The sequence below is a fragment of the Phalangium opilio genome, unplaced genomic scaffold (assembly GCF_054372755.1).
Source record: "Phalangium opilio isolate 3A_F unplaced genomic scaffold, DU_Popi_V2 ptg000390l_1, whole genome shotgun sequence".
Classification (NCBI taxonomy): domain Eukaryota; kingdom Metazoa; phylum Arthropoda; class Arachnida; order Opiliones; family Phalangiidae; genus Phalangium; species Phalangium opilio.
The window spans coordinates 2,619,906-2,637,362 of NW_028324234.1; the positions used below are offsets into that span (position 1 = coordinate 2,619,906).

Sequence of the window (17,457 nt, forward strand, 5' to 3'; positions counted from 1 at the left end):
GGACCTTTCTCTAAGCTTCAGTATGAACAAAGAACCAATTGAAAGCGACAAACGAACTTAATTTCACGCTTTAAGTGAAACCATGTAGATGTCGCTCTTCTTATTTCAATTTAAACTTATATTATCGGTTTACCAAGGGAATTTTATTAATTCACTGATGATGTAATGCAGTTTCTTATATGGCTGAAAAAAATTAAATGGTTTACCCTGTCAAAAGGGCAGGACCAACAGACATTACGTCGGATAGAACTTGCAAAAACACTCCAACAATCAAGATAGGCCCGACTGTTCTCAACAAGGACCAAGCGATTGACTTGCTTTGATATTTGGTTCCGTTTCGTTCTTCTGAAAATCTTTTCATTTCCATTTCATCGCCGTCACTTTTGGTCTTAGCTTCTTCAGGTTTCCAGTATTTTTCGAAAAGGCGTGAGACAGTCAGCGCTCGCTCCGAGTCATTCAAATCGAAGACATCCGATGGCTCCAGGTTTTTTCTCCAACCTTTCCACAGGATGCTAAAATTCGTTTAAATTTAAAAGATCAACTTGATTGTTAAAATAAAAATACAATGAGCTGCTCTGTTATAACTTCTTTAAGTAAGGGCAATATACTGTATAAGAACGTACACTCCTAAAATTAGCGTGATTTTGTCATTCAAAAAGTATGGCGACAGTTCAATTTTGAACGAGCCTCTATTGACGCAGTCAGGTTTAACAAGATGGCTTAAATTTTGAACAAGGAGTGTTTTCCGCCATCAAAACTAACCATAAGCATTCATTTTTGTACAAACTACCGTCATATCAATCAAAACTTAACTCTAGCATTCACTTATGGTTTTGAACCGCTTCTATATTACCATTCAAAAATGAATCTTAATCTCTTTCAATTTTGAATAACCGCCATACCAGAAGTTTATGACTTCTTATCCTGGGAAGTATTGGACTCTAACCATATCCGGAACCATCTATGTTAGCCAACTTCTTATTAGGTCCGATCACCGCGCCACCTACGGCGCTTCTCCCATTTTGAGCTGGCAGGCTGATATGCTCGCCAGCAGCGGGCAAGTAACGAAACTTTAAGGTGTGTCCTGCGGTTTACGTAACGAATGAGAAACGGTGACAAGAACAGCTGTTTGCTAGAAATTCCGTTCAAACTAGCGTGGGGTCCTAGGCCCAGGGGTTGTAATGGATTTTTAGAGTGTTCTAGACAGACGGCTTTTCAAGGATTGGCGGTGAAGAAGTTTTAAATACGCCCCACAGTTTGAGAGCCACAGCCTCTCAGTGTGGGATTTTTTTTCTGTAGGCTAGATCGTTTTTCTTGTGGGGAGGAAACTTTCGACCCTCTTTTACGATTGCCATAGGCAATTTTGACTAGCAGGGATGGATACTATATAAAGCCTTAGTGTCCAATACTTCCCAGGATAAGTCATCATCTTCTGGCCATACGCTAATGACGCGTTTAGACAATCGTTGTGGCGTTCTAGGGACGTTCAAACGGGAATGTTTTTGGTGTTCCACTGGGAGTGTTTTAAGCTCTCCGAGTGACGTTAAATTAAATAGGTAGTCCCATCAGATTCCGCAAGAAATACTATATCTGTATGTAGAATAATCCTTGTTTAGAGACTACAAGAAAAACACTTCGGCTTGGACTGTTAAATCAAGTATTATCCGTAATAGGTCTAGTGAACCAAAAAGTAAACAACTGACTCCCGAGGTAAAATAAAATATGGAATTTGATTTTTGTGCTTGTAGTGTAACGGGTCAGAGTTAGTCGAAAGTTAAATACACATCTAAATAATCCGGTTTAGGTTTTTTAATGGAAGAAAGCACCATGGTGGCAATTCACTGAAAGGACTAATCGTAATCGGGTAGTAGCTTCGGAGTTTTCTTTCTTTTTATGATGTGCATTCACTTTTAGTGCTTCGAGGCACAAATCAGCTTTGTTGTTATATAACGTTAATGCTCATTTTGGCAAACTATGATTATCGTTGAGGTGAAACGAGAGGATATTGTTTACACTTCAACCGAATTTTGAATGTAGCTTTGAGAATGTAGGGTAAACAGTTGAAGCGTCGACAAATGGGCCTTACAGAGTAAGGATGACGGTATAGAACAGGTTTTACCCCCCTTCCTTCCACCCCCCCTTCAGGGGGGGAGGGGTAAAACCTGTTCTATACCGTCATCCGGGGGGTTGGGGGGGAATTGATGACGTCACGTGATGGTGTTGGAGGGGGGGATGAGATTGGGGGGGAATTGATGACGTCACGTGATGGTGTTGGCGGGAAATTTGAATTTATTTTTAGTGTAGTGGTATGACGTCACAGCTAATTTTTGATGACGTCAAGTGGCTGGTACCTGTAGGGATAGGCTTATGCTATGGTAGATCCTGAAAAACATAGGCTTATGCTAGGTTATTCTAGGCTTATTATTATTAAGAATCGAATTTTAGTCAAAAACTTTTAATGAACACAATCAATTCCAATTAATTCGCGAATGTACGCGTCGTTATTTAAGCAAATGTAGAATAAATTATGTAATTGTAGTTTACGCGTCAAGTTTTTGTCACGAACCAAGTTACAAAAATCTTCGAAAATGCTCGAAGGAACTATACACGCTGCTAGGAAATTTTTAACACGGTCGTAATCATTGTGAGACATAGTACCGCGACTTACATAATATTTTTGATATATATCATTCATGCGTTTTACGATAGCTTCGTACATGCATTTAATAACTTCGGCTTGATCGTTTAAAAGCTTGAAGTGAAATCTCATAAAACTAAATTTCTCGTTCAGTTTCCCTGCCTCGGCCTTTGTTAGAGTGAATACGCTGCCATCGTCGAATACTATACTCCCCTCCATAACGGTTATTTTTATTTTCAAGTTCAAGTAACGATAATTACCCTGGTCGCCAGTTTCCAAAGCTGAATAGATCTCCGTCCACTCCTCCATAAATTCCTTCAAAACGTCTTCCGAGATTGTGAGAATAGTCCCGTCCTTCTTTGTGAAAAGTAAGCTTGGCTCGAATCCATTTACACCGAAAACGGCATAGCATCATTACTTAGTCTAACACGGGCGTTCACGCGGTAAACTCCTACTTTGGCGGACATCCTTACGGCAGGTCTTTACGGTTTAAAAGGTTACAACTGAATGATTTTTATCGCGAGATTTTCTTGAGTGCGTAGTTGATAATTAGCCTGAGGGTATATTGACTGATGCTTTTCTTTTTTTTTATTGTCCTTTATTGGCCAGGTGGTTGAGGACCTTAAAAGGGGGCGAGGGTAAACCTTTTGTATATCAATGGAATCTGTATTTAGATTGATTTATGACTCACACAAACGTGTTAAGACATTCCATCGGCTTTTTATTTATACGTAATATTTATACGTAACATCGTTCAGACTGGTCTATGGCCATAAAAAGGGACAGAACTTGAACAAAAGAATTTATCCCCATCCGTTTTTATTTTTACTATAAAGACGTGTTTTAATGGGTTTAGGGGTATGGTCGAATCAGTTGTATTATTATGAATTGAATCTATTTTCGGATTTATTACTTTGTTAGTCGGTGACTCTTCCTACCACGAAACATTTAATTGTTTCCAGGTGTTTGCCCCTAAGGCATTATCCTGACAAGTCTCAACATGTTATGTCTTTGTTGCGTTACCCGAAATTAAAGTAATATTTTTAAAATACCAAAATGCAAATTCAACTAGGAATACAGTTACGAGGATGAAAGTAACGGCCACTATTTTCCCTGGCTTTGAAAGAGCTTCGCGAATTAACGTCTTCTTAGTAACAGCATCCATTACAATCTAACATTTCATCCCCTTATTTGGGATATAAATAGCGTCTGATTTGGTCCGGACCTCATTTGATTGTTAGACACCGCCAGGATAAGATGAATCGTGAAATTACCCGTCTAGAAACGTTTGGCGCATTTGCGAGTACGTTTGCAAAACCGTCAGAACTAGCCCGTCATGGGTTTTACAATTTAAGTTCGGGGACGGACGCTGTTAAATGCCATTTTTGTGACTTAACGCTACGAGGATGGGAACCTAACGACAATGTTTTCGAAGAGCATCAGAAATTCAAGGCAGACTGTCCACTACTTCAAGGATTACCAACAAATAACATACCTATATTCATCCAAAACCCATTGACTAAAGACATGCCGCCAAACAGAAAGTACAGAGATGTCCCTCAAGAAGAGTGGGAGAAAGAAAAAGTCATTCCGCCAACCCAACCCATACCAACAACACTTACTACGAATGACGATATTGTACTAAGAATTAAACGCGTTAATCTCGAGAAAGCTATAATTGAAATGTTTATTCAAGAACTTTTGCGACATGAAAGTTAGATCCTATTATTGTAATATATTCCATACCTTATTACGTTTCTAAATTATAAAAGAACCAATCAAAAAACTTGAAATGTAACTCGAAATAAATATAATTTTTTCCTTAATTTGTTCTTTGTAATACTATTATACCTACTACAGTCTTGACAAAACCTTTTCAGTGGTGATAGTGTAGGGTGTTACTTAGCTTTTCTCAACACATTTCGTGTTAAAAGTAAAACGTTTTTGAACATTTACATTGCATTGTACACACACGAAACGCGTCATTTACATTTTTTAAAATCCCATAGGAATACATGTGAAATTGAATAATCCACCGACACGAAATCATTCATGTACGTGGCAATTGACTGACACGAAAAGCGTCATTTGAAAAAAACATTTCAAATGTTTAAAGCGTTGAAATAAATTCTAACTAAATTTATCAAAATCATTCCTATTTTCAGTCTTGAGAGTTCCTCAAAATTATTTATGGCTTTTAGGGATGGGGGGAATGACCTCGGGTCCCTGAGATGCGTGGGAATTTATTTTTCTTTGATTGGGCCACCCCACAGGTTGGTTTATGACCTTGAAAAGGGGGGCTGAACTTGAACAAAAGCATCTATTCCCTTTGCCTTTCTGGGTCATTTCAAGACTTCTATGGCCTTTAAAAGGGGCTGAACTTGAACAAAAGAATTTATTTTGTCAATTCTTTAATTGGACCCCACACCAGGTGCTTTAGTACCTTAAAAGGGGGCGTGGTCGAAACAGTTGTATTGTTATCAATGGAATTTATATTTAGAGTGTTTTATGACTAGCCCAAACGTGTTAAGACATGTTTATGACATTGAGGGGGATCTATTTTTTTTCTAATTGTATCACGAAAGTATAAAAGGGCGGATCAGTCTAGGCTACTTATCAGTTTACTTCTGACCGCTGTTGATGCAAGCCAAGAAATCTTCTGCTCCCAAACAAAACTTGTGAGTTATTCCGTGCCCATATCCTAGTGCTTTAGTATTTTTAACTGTTAGTATTGGTATTTGACTCTTAGTATTTTAACTTAGTTTTCACAAGTGTTTTCAATTTAACTTAAATTTTTTACAAGTATTTTTTATAAGTATTTTCATTTTTTTATATTTTTTACAAGTGTTTTAGTATTTTTTAGAAGTATTTTCAATTTTTTACAAGTGTTTTAGTATTTTCATTTAGTTTTACAAGTATTTTCAATTTTTTACAAGTGTTTTAGTATTTTTAACTTAGTATTTTACAAGTACTTCAATTTTTATAAGTACTTTCAATTTTTTATAAGTACTTTAAATTTTTTTATAAATACTTTCATTTTAACTTAGTATTTGACTTTTATAAGTACATTACTGTTTTAGTATTTTAGTATATTTTTGTGTTTTAGTATTATTATTTAGGCCTATTCAGATTTATTATTAGTATTTTGTGGTATTTGTATTTTTAAATTATCGCAATGGCCAACTCTATTGTAGAAATTGAACTCCCTGTTGAAGATGATAGTTTTTTAGTCGACTTTCCAGACTCGTTAGAAATAGCCTTTTTAAATGCCGATGACACGTTTATGGCAAACTATTCTACACCCCCGTCTAATAATAGATCTCCGTCTCCCACCCTGTCTATGGCAAACAATAGCGCTCTTCCTCCTTTATCGCCTCTTGAAGAGGCGTTTCAAAACGACGATACTTCTTTCTTAGATGGTTATACTACCCCTCCTATAGCTCCATCTCAGAATGAGTCAATGGATCAAGGGGAAGGACAGGTAGGTGGTGGGGCTCTTACTCCTCCACCTCCACCCCCATCTCCGCTAGTTGCACCACCAGGTGTAAACGTGATTTCTAGCGGGGTAGTGTCCTTCCCCAATTTTAATCTTGATGGATGGGAAATGGAGGTACAATTCAACAACAACATCGTCGAATCTGTAAGCGACTTCCTAGAATACGTTTTGGACGACTGTTTACCCGATGACATGATTGCAATTTCGATGACAAGCATTAATAATCCAGGCATTCAAACCGCGGACTTTAGTTTTAGAAGAAGGGATCAAATAGATATTGGATTTATATTAGAAGTAGTGGCTGATAAAGCCTATAATTCTGAAGGCGGGTCAAGGTTTTTTCTCGGTCCTATAGGAATAACCATACAGCGTGTGAGATTGCCCCAAGGCGCCTACCGTTCGAAACGGCTAGGAATTTGTAGCTTCGAGACTTTTGCCAGGGAGAAGAAATGTATTGTTCAGATCAAGAACAACGATCGGCTATGCCTCCCTTATTCTCTAGTTTTTGCTAGAATACACAGGGATCATACAATGCATCCCCTTGACAAAAGCCTCGAGGCGGATTTCAAAACACTATGTCGTCCCAATATTAGTAAAAAATCGGGAGAGAGGCTTAGGAGGATGGCGGAGGAATTAGCCGTGGCGGCGGAAATACCATTGGACGAATGTGCGGGGGCGGGTGCTCTACCTAGATTTCAATCATACTTGGCTGATTACCAAATAATAGTTTTTACGGTTAGAGCAAACGTCCCCCACCGTATTTTCGGGGAACCCGATTTCATACCTGGTGCCGATGGTAATCCAAAGCCGCGGCTATACCTTTTCAACTACCAGAATCATTTTGACGTCATCACTAAACCTAAACCTCTCTTCAATTTTCATTATTTCTGCCAGAGGTGCCTTGTAGGATATAACAACTTAGACTTCACTCACGCTTGCAACAAGTATTGTTATTCCTGTCAAAGGGCCGAAGATTGCGTGGGGGGTGAAATTAGATGCGAGACCTGTCATCGCGATTTTAGGGGGCAAGAATGCTTTGACGCCCATAAGGCTAGTGGAAGCAAAACCCTATCAGTCTGCCAAAGGGTTTTTAATTGCCCCCGTTGCGCAAAAACAATAGATATGGGGAAACGCGAGTCACTTCACAACTGCGGGGAAGTCTATTGCGTAATCTGTAATAAATTCAACCCACACCCCCACTATTGTTTCATGCAGGTTACCGACTCTAAAGCCCACCCTGCGGCCAAAAAAGCTAAGACCCATCCTTCGGTTACTATCTTTTATGATCTCGAATGTGTTCAAAATACCCCAGGCCCTTCAAACCCTAATGCTTTCCTACACACTCCTATCTTATGTATTTCTCAAAAAATCTGTGATCAATGCATTCTCGAGAAATCCGATCAATTTACTTGCGCCACCTGCGGGCCTCGAGAACGGGTGTTTCTCGGGAATGATCCTGTTCTGGATTTTTTAAATTATCTTCAAGAATTCCACAATTCTCCCAAAATAACCGTTATAGCACATAATGCGAAGGGCTACGATTTACAATTTCTGTACAAAGCCATGTTAGCCATCAAAGCGTGGCGCCCTCAAGTGATAATGACGGGAACGAAGATTATGCAAATTCGATATGAGAATTTGACATTTATAGATAGTTTAAATTTCATCCCATCCCCCTTATCTAGCTTTGTATCCACTTTTGGCTTAGACCCTAGTTTAAATAAGGGACATTTCCCGCACTTGCTCTTCAACTTTGTTCCCGAACACGTGTTTGATCCAAAAGATCCTACGGGTACAAATTATGTCTTGAGGGAAAGCATGCCTCTTTTAGAATCTTACGCGCCAGACAGGCTAACCGAAAAACAACGTTCGGTTTTAATTACATGGTACAACGAGCAAGTTGAAGCCAAAAAAGGTTTCAACTACGTTGAAGAATTGATACATTATTGCCGTTTGGACGTTAGGATTTTAAGAGAAGGGTGCTTAAAGTACAGGGAGATTTTTGAGAAGATTGCGGACGTTAACCCTTTTAACACTGCCGTGACAATTGCCGGGCTCTGCAATGCCGTTTTCAGGAAGGACCACCTAGCGCCAAATTCAATTGGAATTGTTCCACCTCACGGCTATAGAATGAAAGACCCTCAGTCTAAAGTAGCCATCGAGTGGTTGAGGTGGGAAGCCCACAAGCGCGGGGTCATTATTAAGTCGGCTTTTAACGGTTCAGAACCTAAAATTTTGAACATTAAAGTCGACGGGCTTCTAGTAGACGAGCTTGGCGCAGATCAAAAGGTAGTCTACCAATTTCAAGGTTGTTTTTGGCACGGGTATAGAGCCTGTTTCCCGGTAAACAGAGACCTGGTTTTGCACGGTGACGTCACCCAAACTTTACACTCCCGCTATACTGATACTTTGAACTGTAATAAGAGGCTTAGGGAGCTGGGGTATAAGGTAATCGAAATGTGGGAATGCGAATTCCACAAATTGAGGGAGCAAAAGCCCGAAATTAACACCTTTCTATCTTCTATTCATATCCAAATCGATGCGTGGGAACCACTCAATCCCCGTAACGCATTTTTCGGGGGGCGTACTTCCGCTCTATGTCTTCATCACAAGGTTAAGCCATGAGAGGAGATTCGATATGTCGACGTCACTAGTCTGTATCCATGGTGTAACAAATACGGTAAACTACCATACGGCCACCCTACGATCTTGACAGACAACTTCCCACCCATTAACGAGATTGAAGGTTTTATTAAACTGGATATCCTGCCCCCTCGTAACCTCTTCCACCCCGTTTTACCCCAAAAGATCGGGGGGAAATTGTGCTTTGCCCTGTGTCAGCTGTGCGCTGAAAACAAATATCAGGGAGATTGCACACATTCCGACGAGGAAAGAGTTATTAGGGGGACGTTTGTGGCGGACGAAGTCCATTTAGCAGTTAGAAAGGGTTACGTGGTTGTTAAAATCCACGAAGCCTGGTCGTACAAAATATCTCGGTACGACCCCTTAACAAAAAGTGGCGGGCTTTTTAACAATTACGTCAACTGCTTTCTGAAGCTAAAACAGGAAAGTAGCGGCTGGCCTTCTGACGTAGTAACCCAAGCGCAGAAAGATCAATACGTAGCCGAGTACTACGAAAAGGAAGGGGTAAAACTTGATCCTAGCTGTATCGAGAAGAACGCTGGCAAGCGTACCATCGCCAAACTGTGTTTGAATTCGTTTTGGGGCAAATTTGGTGAGAGGACTCGCCTTGACAAGGTAGAAGTCTTCGATGATCCACAGAAGTTCTTTAACTTGTTCTATGACCCAGCAATTGAGGTCAAGACGTTGATACCAGTTAGCGACGACATTTGCGTTGCTAAGTGGTGTTATATCAACGAGATTGACCCAATTAATAAAAATGTCAGTGTTCCGATCGCAGCCTACACCACGGCCATGGCTCGGATTAAGCTTTATTCCTACTTAGACCGCTTGGGTGAGTCTGTTCTATATACAGACACTGATTCGATACTGTACGTTTACACACCAGGGGGCGTAGAAATCGAAACTGGGAATTTCCTCGGTGAAATGACCAATGAGCTTGAAAAGTACGGACCCCAGGCCTACATCGAAGAATATGCGAGTGGTGGATGTAAGAACTACGCATACCGAGTTATGAACCCTGATACCGGATCGACAGCCGTCGAGATGAAGGTTAAGGGGTTCCGACTTAACCATACCACCAAAGATTTGGTTAACATGGATAGGTTAATGGGGCTTATAGGCATTTACGAACCGCCGGCGGAACCAATCCAAGTACCAATCCCCAAGCAAATACGCCGAAAAGCTGATCACACTGTTATAAGTGTCGACCAGTCCAAGGTTAACAGAACTGTGGTGGATAAGGTGAGATTGATTGAAGATTTCCGCACGCTACCTTACGGTTATCGAGTTTGAGCACATTCGACAGTATCTGTTTCTGTGAGGGGTCTCTTCTTTTTTTATTTATTTATTTATTTATTTATTTATTTATTTATTTATCTAGTCAGTCCCGGTGATATTTATTTATATATTTATTTATCTAGTCGGCATGTATATAAAGTCTAGCCATATTGTTTTTTGATCAATATTATCAATTAGTCATTTTCGTCTCGGTGAAATGTCCTGTGATTAACTAATTTTTTCGTCAATGCTTCCTTAAATATCCCATGTATTTTCGAAATTGCAATTGTTCATTTTCGTGTCGATCTCTTCTATATATATATATATATATATATATATATATATATATATATATATATATATATATATATATAAGGTCATGTATCCTTTCTACCATCCTTTTAACATGGTGATAGCAGGCCCGTCTCAAAGCGGGAAAACTCAATTAGTTTTAAAAATATTAGAGAACAGGGAAGCCATGTTTTCCCCTAATATAAGCGAAATACATTGGTTCTACGGTGAATGGCAACCTTTTTTCGAAAGTTTGAGAAAATTTGTGGTTTTCAAACAAGGTATGCCAGATTTATCAGAATATACCGGCGGTAAGCCTTGCCTTTTAATCATCGATGACTTGATGACCGAGAACAAAGGAGAAGTTGGGTCTCTTTTTACCAAGGGAACGCATCATCGCAACTTGAGCGTGATATATATCGTCCAAAACGTATTCCATCGATCCAAAGACTCTAGAGATGTTTCTTTGAACGCTCATTATCTTATTCTTATGAAATCTCCTAGAGACAAATTGCAAAGTTCAATAATAGCTAGACAAATGTTTGCCGATAAATGGCGTTTCGCTGTCGACGCCTACCGTGACGCTACTAGTTTACCTTTCGGATATTTATTATTCGATCTACACCAAAGATGCCCCGAGAATCATAGACTTAGGACAGGAATATTTCCCGACAACCCTTGCGAAGTTTACATCCCCAAATAATTATAATAGTAGATGGGTGTTTAGCCATCTCTTCATTTAGTCACTATGCCTTATGCCGTTCGGTCACAAAGAAATTTGCTCTCCGTTATTGCCAAATCCCCTCGAAAACAACGTAGAATCATTTTACGTAACGCCAAGAAGCCCTTAATTGACGCAATATCAGAGTGTGTTGAAAATACTTTACACGGTAACGTTAAATTAAATAAAAGTCAAAAAGCTAGATTAGCTAGGCATTCCGCAAAACTTAGAAAAATTGCTAATAAGAGAATATCTTGGAAAACAAAACGTGATATATTAGTTCAGGAAGGTGGTAGTTTCTTTTCTTTCCTTTTCCCTCTAGTTTCCTCTATTATCGGCGCTATAACAGGAGGTAGTCAGTAAAATATGCAGTACGCTCAGAAAATGCTCCTTGTCCCTAGCTCTACCTTTAAAAGCGACCCCTTTCCACACCCCCAACAACAGGTAGTTTCGGAATTGGACAATGAAATGAATGTTATTTTAGCTCGTAAAGATTTAGACCAAGCTTCAAAATGGCGCTTATACGAACAGACTGTACAGAGATATAATAATTTACATAATATCGCTAGGCAACCTATACCCACGGTCCCCCAACCAACATCCAACTATTTTAACTTGGCTTGGTTAGACGATATCCCCCTTAAATATATAGGGCATGTACATAGTATCGTTGATCAGATTTCAACTAACCCTGAAAAGCTTAGGTGGACAGATAGTGGGGAAGTTATAGTTAATGATTCATTAATTCCCGGCTCGAATATTAGAGATATAGCTTTAGAATTTGTCAAGCCTTCCTCTAACAAAGACCCAAAACCTAGAGGTTTTTACGCATTTACAAACCTACTTTCTAGTTTTTCCCCTCTAACTTCGTATACAATACCCCAACAAATTAAAATCAAAAGAACTAGAGCTCCCAAAGTTAGTGTCAAGGTAGCAGCTAAAAAACTTAAATCTGAGAATAGTCTTGAGGCATCAGCTAAAAAACTTAAATCTGAGAAAAGTCTTAAGACAGCAGCTAAAAAACTTAAAACTGAGTCTCCGAAATGGGTAGCGTACGTAAAATCTCCAAAATTTTAGAAGGTATCTACTTTAACCCTTCCCACCCTGCCAGTTTCGGGGGTGCTGAAAAATTATATTTAGCAGTGAAATTAAAGGGTATTAGTAAGAAACAGGTACTAGATTGGTTAAAGGGAAAAGACGCGTACACTCTACATAAGAGAGTTTTTAGAAAGTTTAAAAGAAACAAGGTGGTTGTAACTAACATAGGAGATCAATATCAGGCGGATTTGAACGACATGCGTTCTTTGAGTCAGTACAACGACGGGTACAAATACATATTAACCGTAATAGATTGCTTTAGCAGAAAAGCCTGGGCCGTACCTTTAAAATCCAAAAGCGGTGTTGAAACGGTTGAGGCTTTTAAGTCTGTCTTTAGAGAGAGGGTTCCTAGGAAATTACAAACGGATAAGGGTACTGAATTTAGAAATTCCCAATTACAAGGATACTTGAAGGAGAAAGGGGTTATATTTTTTACAACTGAGAATGACGATATAAAAGCGTGTATGGTAGAAAGATTAAATCAAACTTTAAAGTCACGCATGTACAGGTATTTTACAGAAAAGAATACCAATAGATATATAGATGTTCTAGATGACCTGGTTAAGGCTTACAATAACTCGGTGCATTCCGCGATAAAAATGACTCCTTTGGAAGTTACTGGCACCAATGTCCTTCAGGTTTTTAAAAATGTATACGGAAAGTACTTTAGCGAAAAGAAAGTTTACGGGAAAAAATTAAAGGTGGGCGAATACGTCCGAGTAAGTAGGAATAAGATGATTTTTGAAAAACGGTACGAGCGAACTTACACAATAGAGGTTTTTAAAATAGTGGGGAAAATTGACAGACGCCCTCCTGTATTCAAACTAGAAGATTTAAACGGGGAACCAATAAAGGGGGTGTTTTACGGGATGGAACTTCAGTCGGTAGCTAGACCCGAGACGTACAAGATCGAGAAAGTAATTCGTAAGCGGACTAGGAGAGGACAAAAGGAGCTCTTTGTAAAGTGGCTAGGCTATCCCCCTTCTATGAATTCTTGGATTCCGGCTAAAGATGCAGTCTCCCTTTTACCTAACGCTACCGAGCAACGCTAGCATGAAAATTTATGACAACAACAAGACGTCTTCGTACACTACCAAGTTGCCCCAGGCTATAGAGCTGATCGGGGATGACTGGGAGGTTGCTCTAGTAGAAGTTTTGTACCCAATGTCCTTTTTTAACATACCCAGTGAGGAAGGTCATGTGCAGGTGGTCTCGCATGAAAATAAAAAAGGTCGGGACGGAAAATCACAGCCTATTGTTAAAGCCGAGGTCTTTATAGTTCCCGGGGGTTATTACAAATCATTAGAAGCCCTACTTAAACAAATAGCTTCCGGGTTAAACGGCTTTCAATACGGTTCAAAGTTTAAATTTGATTCGGATCCCCTCTCTGATTACATTTCTTTAACTATTCAACCTAACGGTATCTTGGCTCTTTCTCCCACTTTGAAAAGGATATTAGGATTTAAAACCCCAAAAGGCCAAAGTACGTCTTTCTCTTGCCCTTCAGATAAAACCAGCCAATCGTATAGAAGCTCTGTTCCCGCTAATTTAAATTATTATATTCCCGACCAATTGTTTATTTATTCCGATATAGTAGCTAATGAATTTATAGGCGATACGGTAGCCCCGCTACTTCGTATAGTAGGCGTAGACAGCGAAAAGCCTCACGGTTCGACTATAACTAAATCATTTAACTCTCCCCATTACGTTAAAGTTGCTAAACGTTACTTTGATACTATAGACATTGATATAAGGAATAGTTTAGGCCAAGCCGCGTCATTCGAGTTTGGAACGTCGACCTGTAAACTGCACTTTAGACCATGCCAAAACCCCAAACATTAGAGTCTCGTTGCGAGTATAGGAGGTATTATTTAGATCAGGTAGGGGGTGGAGGGGTGTCAAAAGTATTTGTCGGGACCCCCCACCAAAAAGGTCACGGGATTGGGAGCGCCCTGAAAGGGTTATTTAGATGGGCACGCCCCTTATTAATTAGAGGTGCAAAGTATCTGGCACCTAGAGCCATTAGTACGGGACAAAAGATTCTTGGTGACGTAATGCAAGGTCAGAATGTGAAAAGTGCCGCGAAAAAGAGATTGCAGGAAACTTATGAGAACATGACTGCTGCTCAGCAAGGTTCAGGATTAAAGATAAAGAGACGCAAAGTTAAACGCCTATCAGTTTATCACCGTCATTCAAAGCAGACGCCACGCGATATATTTAGCTCCTGAAAAAATCATGTTTTCTCTCCAAGCTCTTAAGAGTGAATTGGACATTTTTGCCCCTGTGCCGATTCAAACTAGTGTCGAACATGCTCAAGGTGTATGGGCCAAACCCTTGGCGGCCATTGGTGATAGCTCTACCCTCGAATACCTCATCTCGGGCAATGGAGATAGCTACATCGATGTAGCCGACACCATGCATTACAACAAAGTCAAAATCACCAACGAAGATGGAAGTGATCTTCCTGATGCCGCCGTGGTAGCCTTCGTAAACAACGCTGGCCACGCATTGTGGAGAACTTGCGATGTTTTCTTGAACAATACCCGAGTTTCTTCAGCCGCTCAAAACTACGCCTTCACGTCTTTTATCGAAACTGTTTCAAATTACGGACCCGCGGCCAAAAAATCTCACCTCATGATGGCCGGATGGGAAAAGGACGAAGCCGGAAAGTTTGACGACTTTTCAAATAAAGGTTTCGTCGCCCGAATGGCTAAAACTGCTAAATCGGCCGTGATTGAATTTTTTACACCCGTGTTTAGTGACGTGTTTAATATTCCCGAATATCTCTTAAACGGGGTGGACCTTAAAGTCGTGTTTACTCGCAACAAGGAAGAGTTTGCCTTAATGTGCCAAGAAACAGCCACTCTCAAAAACTGTAAAGTCAAGATACTAGACGCAGCACTAGCGGTACGTAAAGTTAAACTCAGTCCTAAAATATTGTTAGCGCATGAAGCCGCGCTTAATAACGGTACTGCCAAATATAATTTTACGCGCACCGAACTTAAAACTAAAACTATCTCTACCGGAAGTAGCACCGAGAGTTTTAACAATATATATCTAGGCCCTCAGCCTAATCGCGTCATTATTGGAATAGTTTCCAACGCGGCGTTCAAGGTCAGTTACGCTCTGAATCCCTTTAACTTTAAAACTTGGGATTTAAATTTTTTGTCTCTGTACCTCGATAACGAACAAATACCCTCGAAACCGTTGACTCCTGATTTCGGTAAAAACTTGTATATACAAGCTTATCAAACATTGTTCGCGGACACGGGTATTCATTATAAAGACGACGGTAACGATATTACTCCCAACGAGTTTGCCAACGGGTTAACCCTCTACGCTTTTGATCTGACACCGGACCTATCTGCTAGCGAAACAAACCACTGGAACCCCGTTAAGCAAGGACAATTAAGATTGGACATGGGATTCGCTAAACCTTTGTCGGAAGCCGCAGTCTGCATTGTATACGCCGAATTTCAAAGCATGATTCAAATCGATAAAAATAGAAACGTAATTGTAGATTATTAAAATGTCAGCAACCACCACCGTAGACTTGATTCTCGCTTTATCAGATACGCCCAACTTTTTGGGTGTTTTCGCATCAAATAGGTTACCAAAGGTTACCAGATATCCCGCATCGTTAATTATAAATTTAGATCAGCACTATGAAAAGGGGTCTCACTGGGTATCGGTCTTTATAGACGGAGCTCGTGTAGGCTATTATTTCGATAGCTACGGTTTGCCACCATTTCTGCCTAGTATAAGAAGATTTTTATCTTTAAACTGCAGAAAATGGACTTTTGGTAAACGACATCTTCAGAGGCTAGAAAGTAGCGTATGCGGGCAGTATAGCGCCCTCTATCTTATTCATAGAAGTAAGAAGAAAAGTACGAAAGCCTTCCTAAAAGCTTTTACCGCAAATCGAAAAATTAACGATATGAAAATTGCTAAACAATTTCAAAATCATATACGGCGACTAAAAAAAGTGTAAAAGGAGCTTATTAACAAACCGTGTGGTTGCCTGGTGGTGGTAATGCGTCCAGCTCTGTGTTGTTTCAACAACATTTGAGTTTCCATTCCAGGGTTCGACTTCCTACCAACGGCGCTTTATTAGTCCGGTATAGGAAAAAAACATCTTCAGATATGGCTTGAATCAAGTTTAAGGAGGTTTTTTTTTAAATATTTAACCAATTTATTATTAATTCAACTTAATTATGTATGTTATTATCACGCTAATTAAATGTTTTTGATTTAAAATCCGATTGTTTTACAACTAGCATAAGCCTAGAATAACCTAGCATAAGCCTATCTTTCAGGATCTACCATAGCTTAAGCCTACAATAGCATAAGCCTATCCCTACAGGTACCAGCCACTTGACATCATCAAAAATTAGCTGTGACGTCATCAAAAAAAACCACCACCAGGTGGCTCAACAATTCAAATTTCCCGCTAAGAACATCACGTGACGTCATCAATTCCCCCCCCAAATTCCTCCCCCCCTGCCAACACCATCACGTGACGTCATCAATTCCCCCCCAACCCCCCGGATGACGGTATAGCACAGGTTTTACCCCCCCCCCTGAAGGGGGGAAGGAAGGGGGGTAAAACATGTTCTATACCGTCATCCTTACTCTCTGGCCTTTACAAAGACATAAAGGTAATATCTTTCCAAAATGTTTTCTCTCCATTTCTTATTTATTCCCTGTTGACTGATTTCCATGTGTCCAAGTCATATCCTTATTGGAAGTGAAATGTCGGCCGCTTTACTGTATATTTGCTATGCTTTGAATACTGCTTTAATATTCCGTAAATTCCATATCTAGGTAAATAATTTTGTAGTAGTAGTCCTCCTCTTGACTTTGAGAGGTAATATTTTCGTTTTGGCAACTTGTTTAATAAAAAGAAACTTTTTGTCGTTGTTAATGTTTAAAAATAAAATATTTGTTAATGTCGTTTTTACAGGCACTATATTACGTTCTTTGAAGTGCACCCAGATCGCTCTCGTTTGAACGCTAAAAACGCTCTCGTTTGAATGTTAATCCTATTATAACAAAAAACGGTTGTTCTCGTTTGATGGCCAAATCGCTCACGTTTGAACGCCAAAAACGCCTCTCGTTTCAGTGATTATGCAATCACATTTTAAAGGAAAATTAGGCCTACCTAATCTGAATTCTTCATTAGTGTGCATTTTTTAATATCAATATTAAAGTTCGAATATGAACATTTCGTAAATGTGTACAATTGAATACAATTTATGTGTTCAAATTTGATTGGTAATGCGTAATACCACA

General features: G+C 39.6%; 1 protein-coding gene across 3 annotated transcripts in view; it reads right to left on the reverse strand.

Annotated features, from left to right (window-relative positions):
* The window catches only part of LOC149596186 (multidrug resistance-associated protein 1-like), a 35,257-nt gene that overhangs the window by 15,402 nt on the left and 2,398 nt on the right, over window positions 1-17,457 (reverse strand). For all 3 annotated transcript variants that reach the window (XM_089861527.1, XM_089861526.1, XM_089861525.1), the window contains exon 3: window positions 207-512. In XM_089861527.1, the coding sequence (XP_089717653.1) occupies window positions 207-512 (306 nt within the window). The remainder of the gene's footprint in view (window positions 1-206; window positions 513-17,457) is intronic.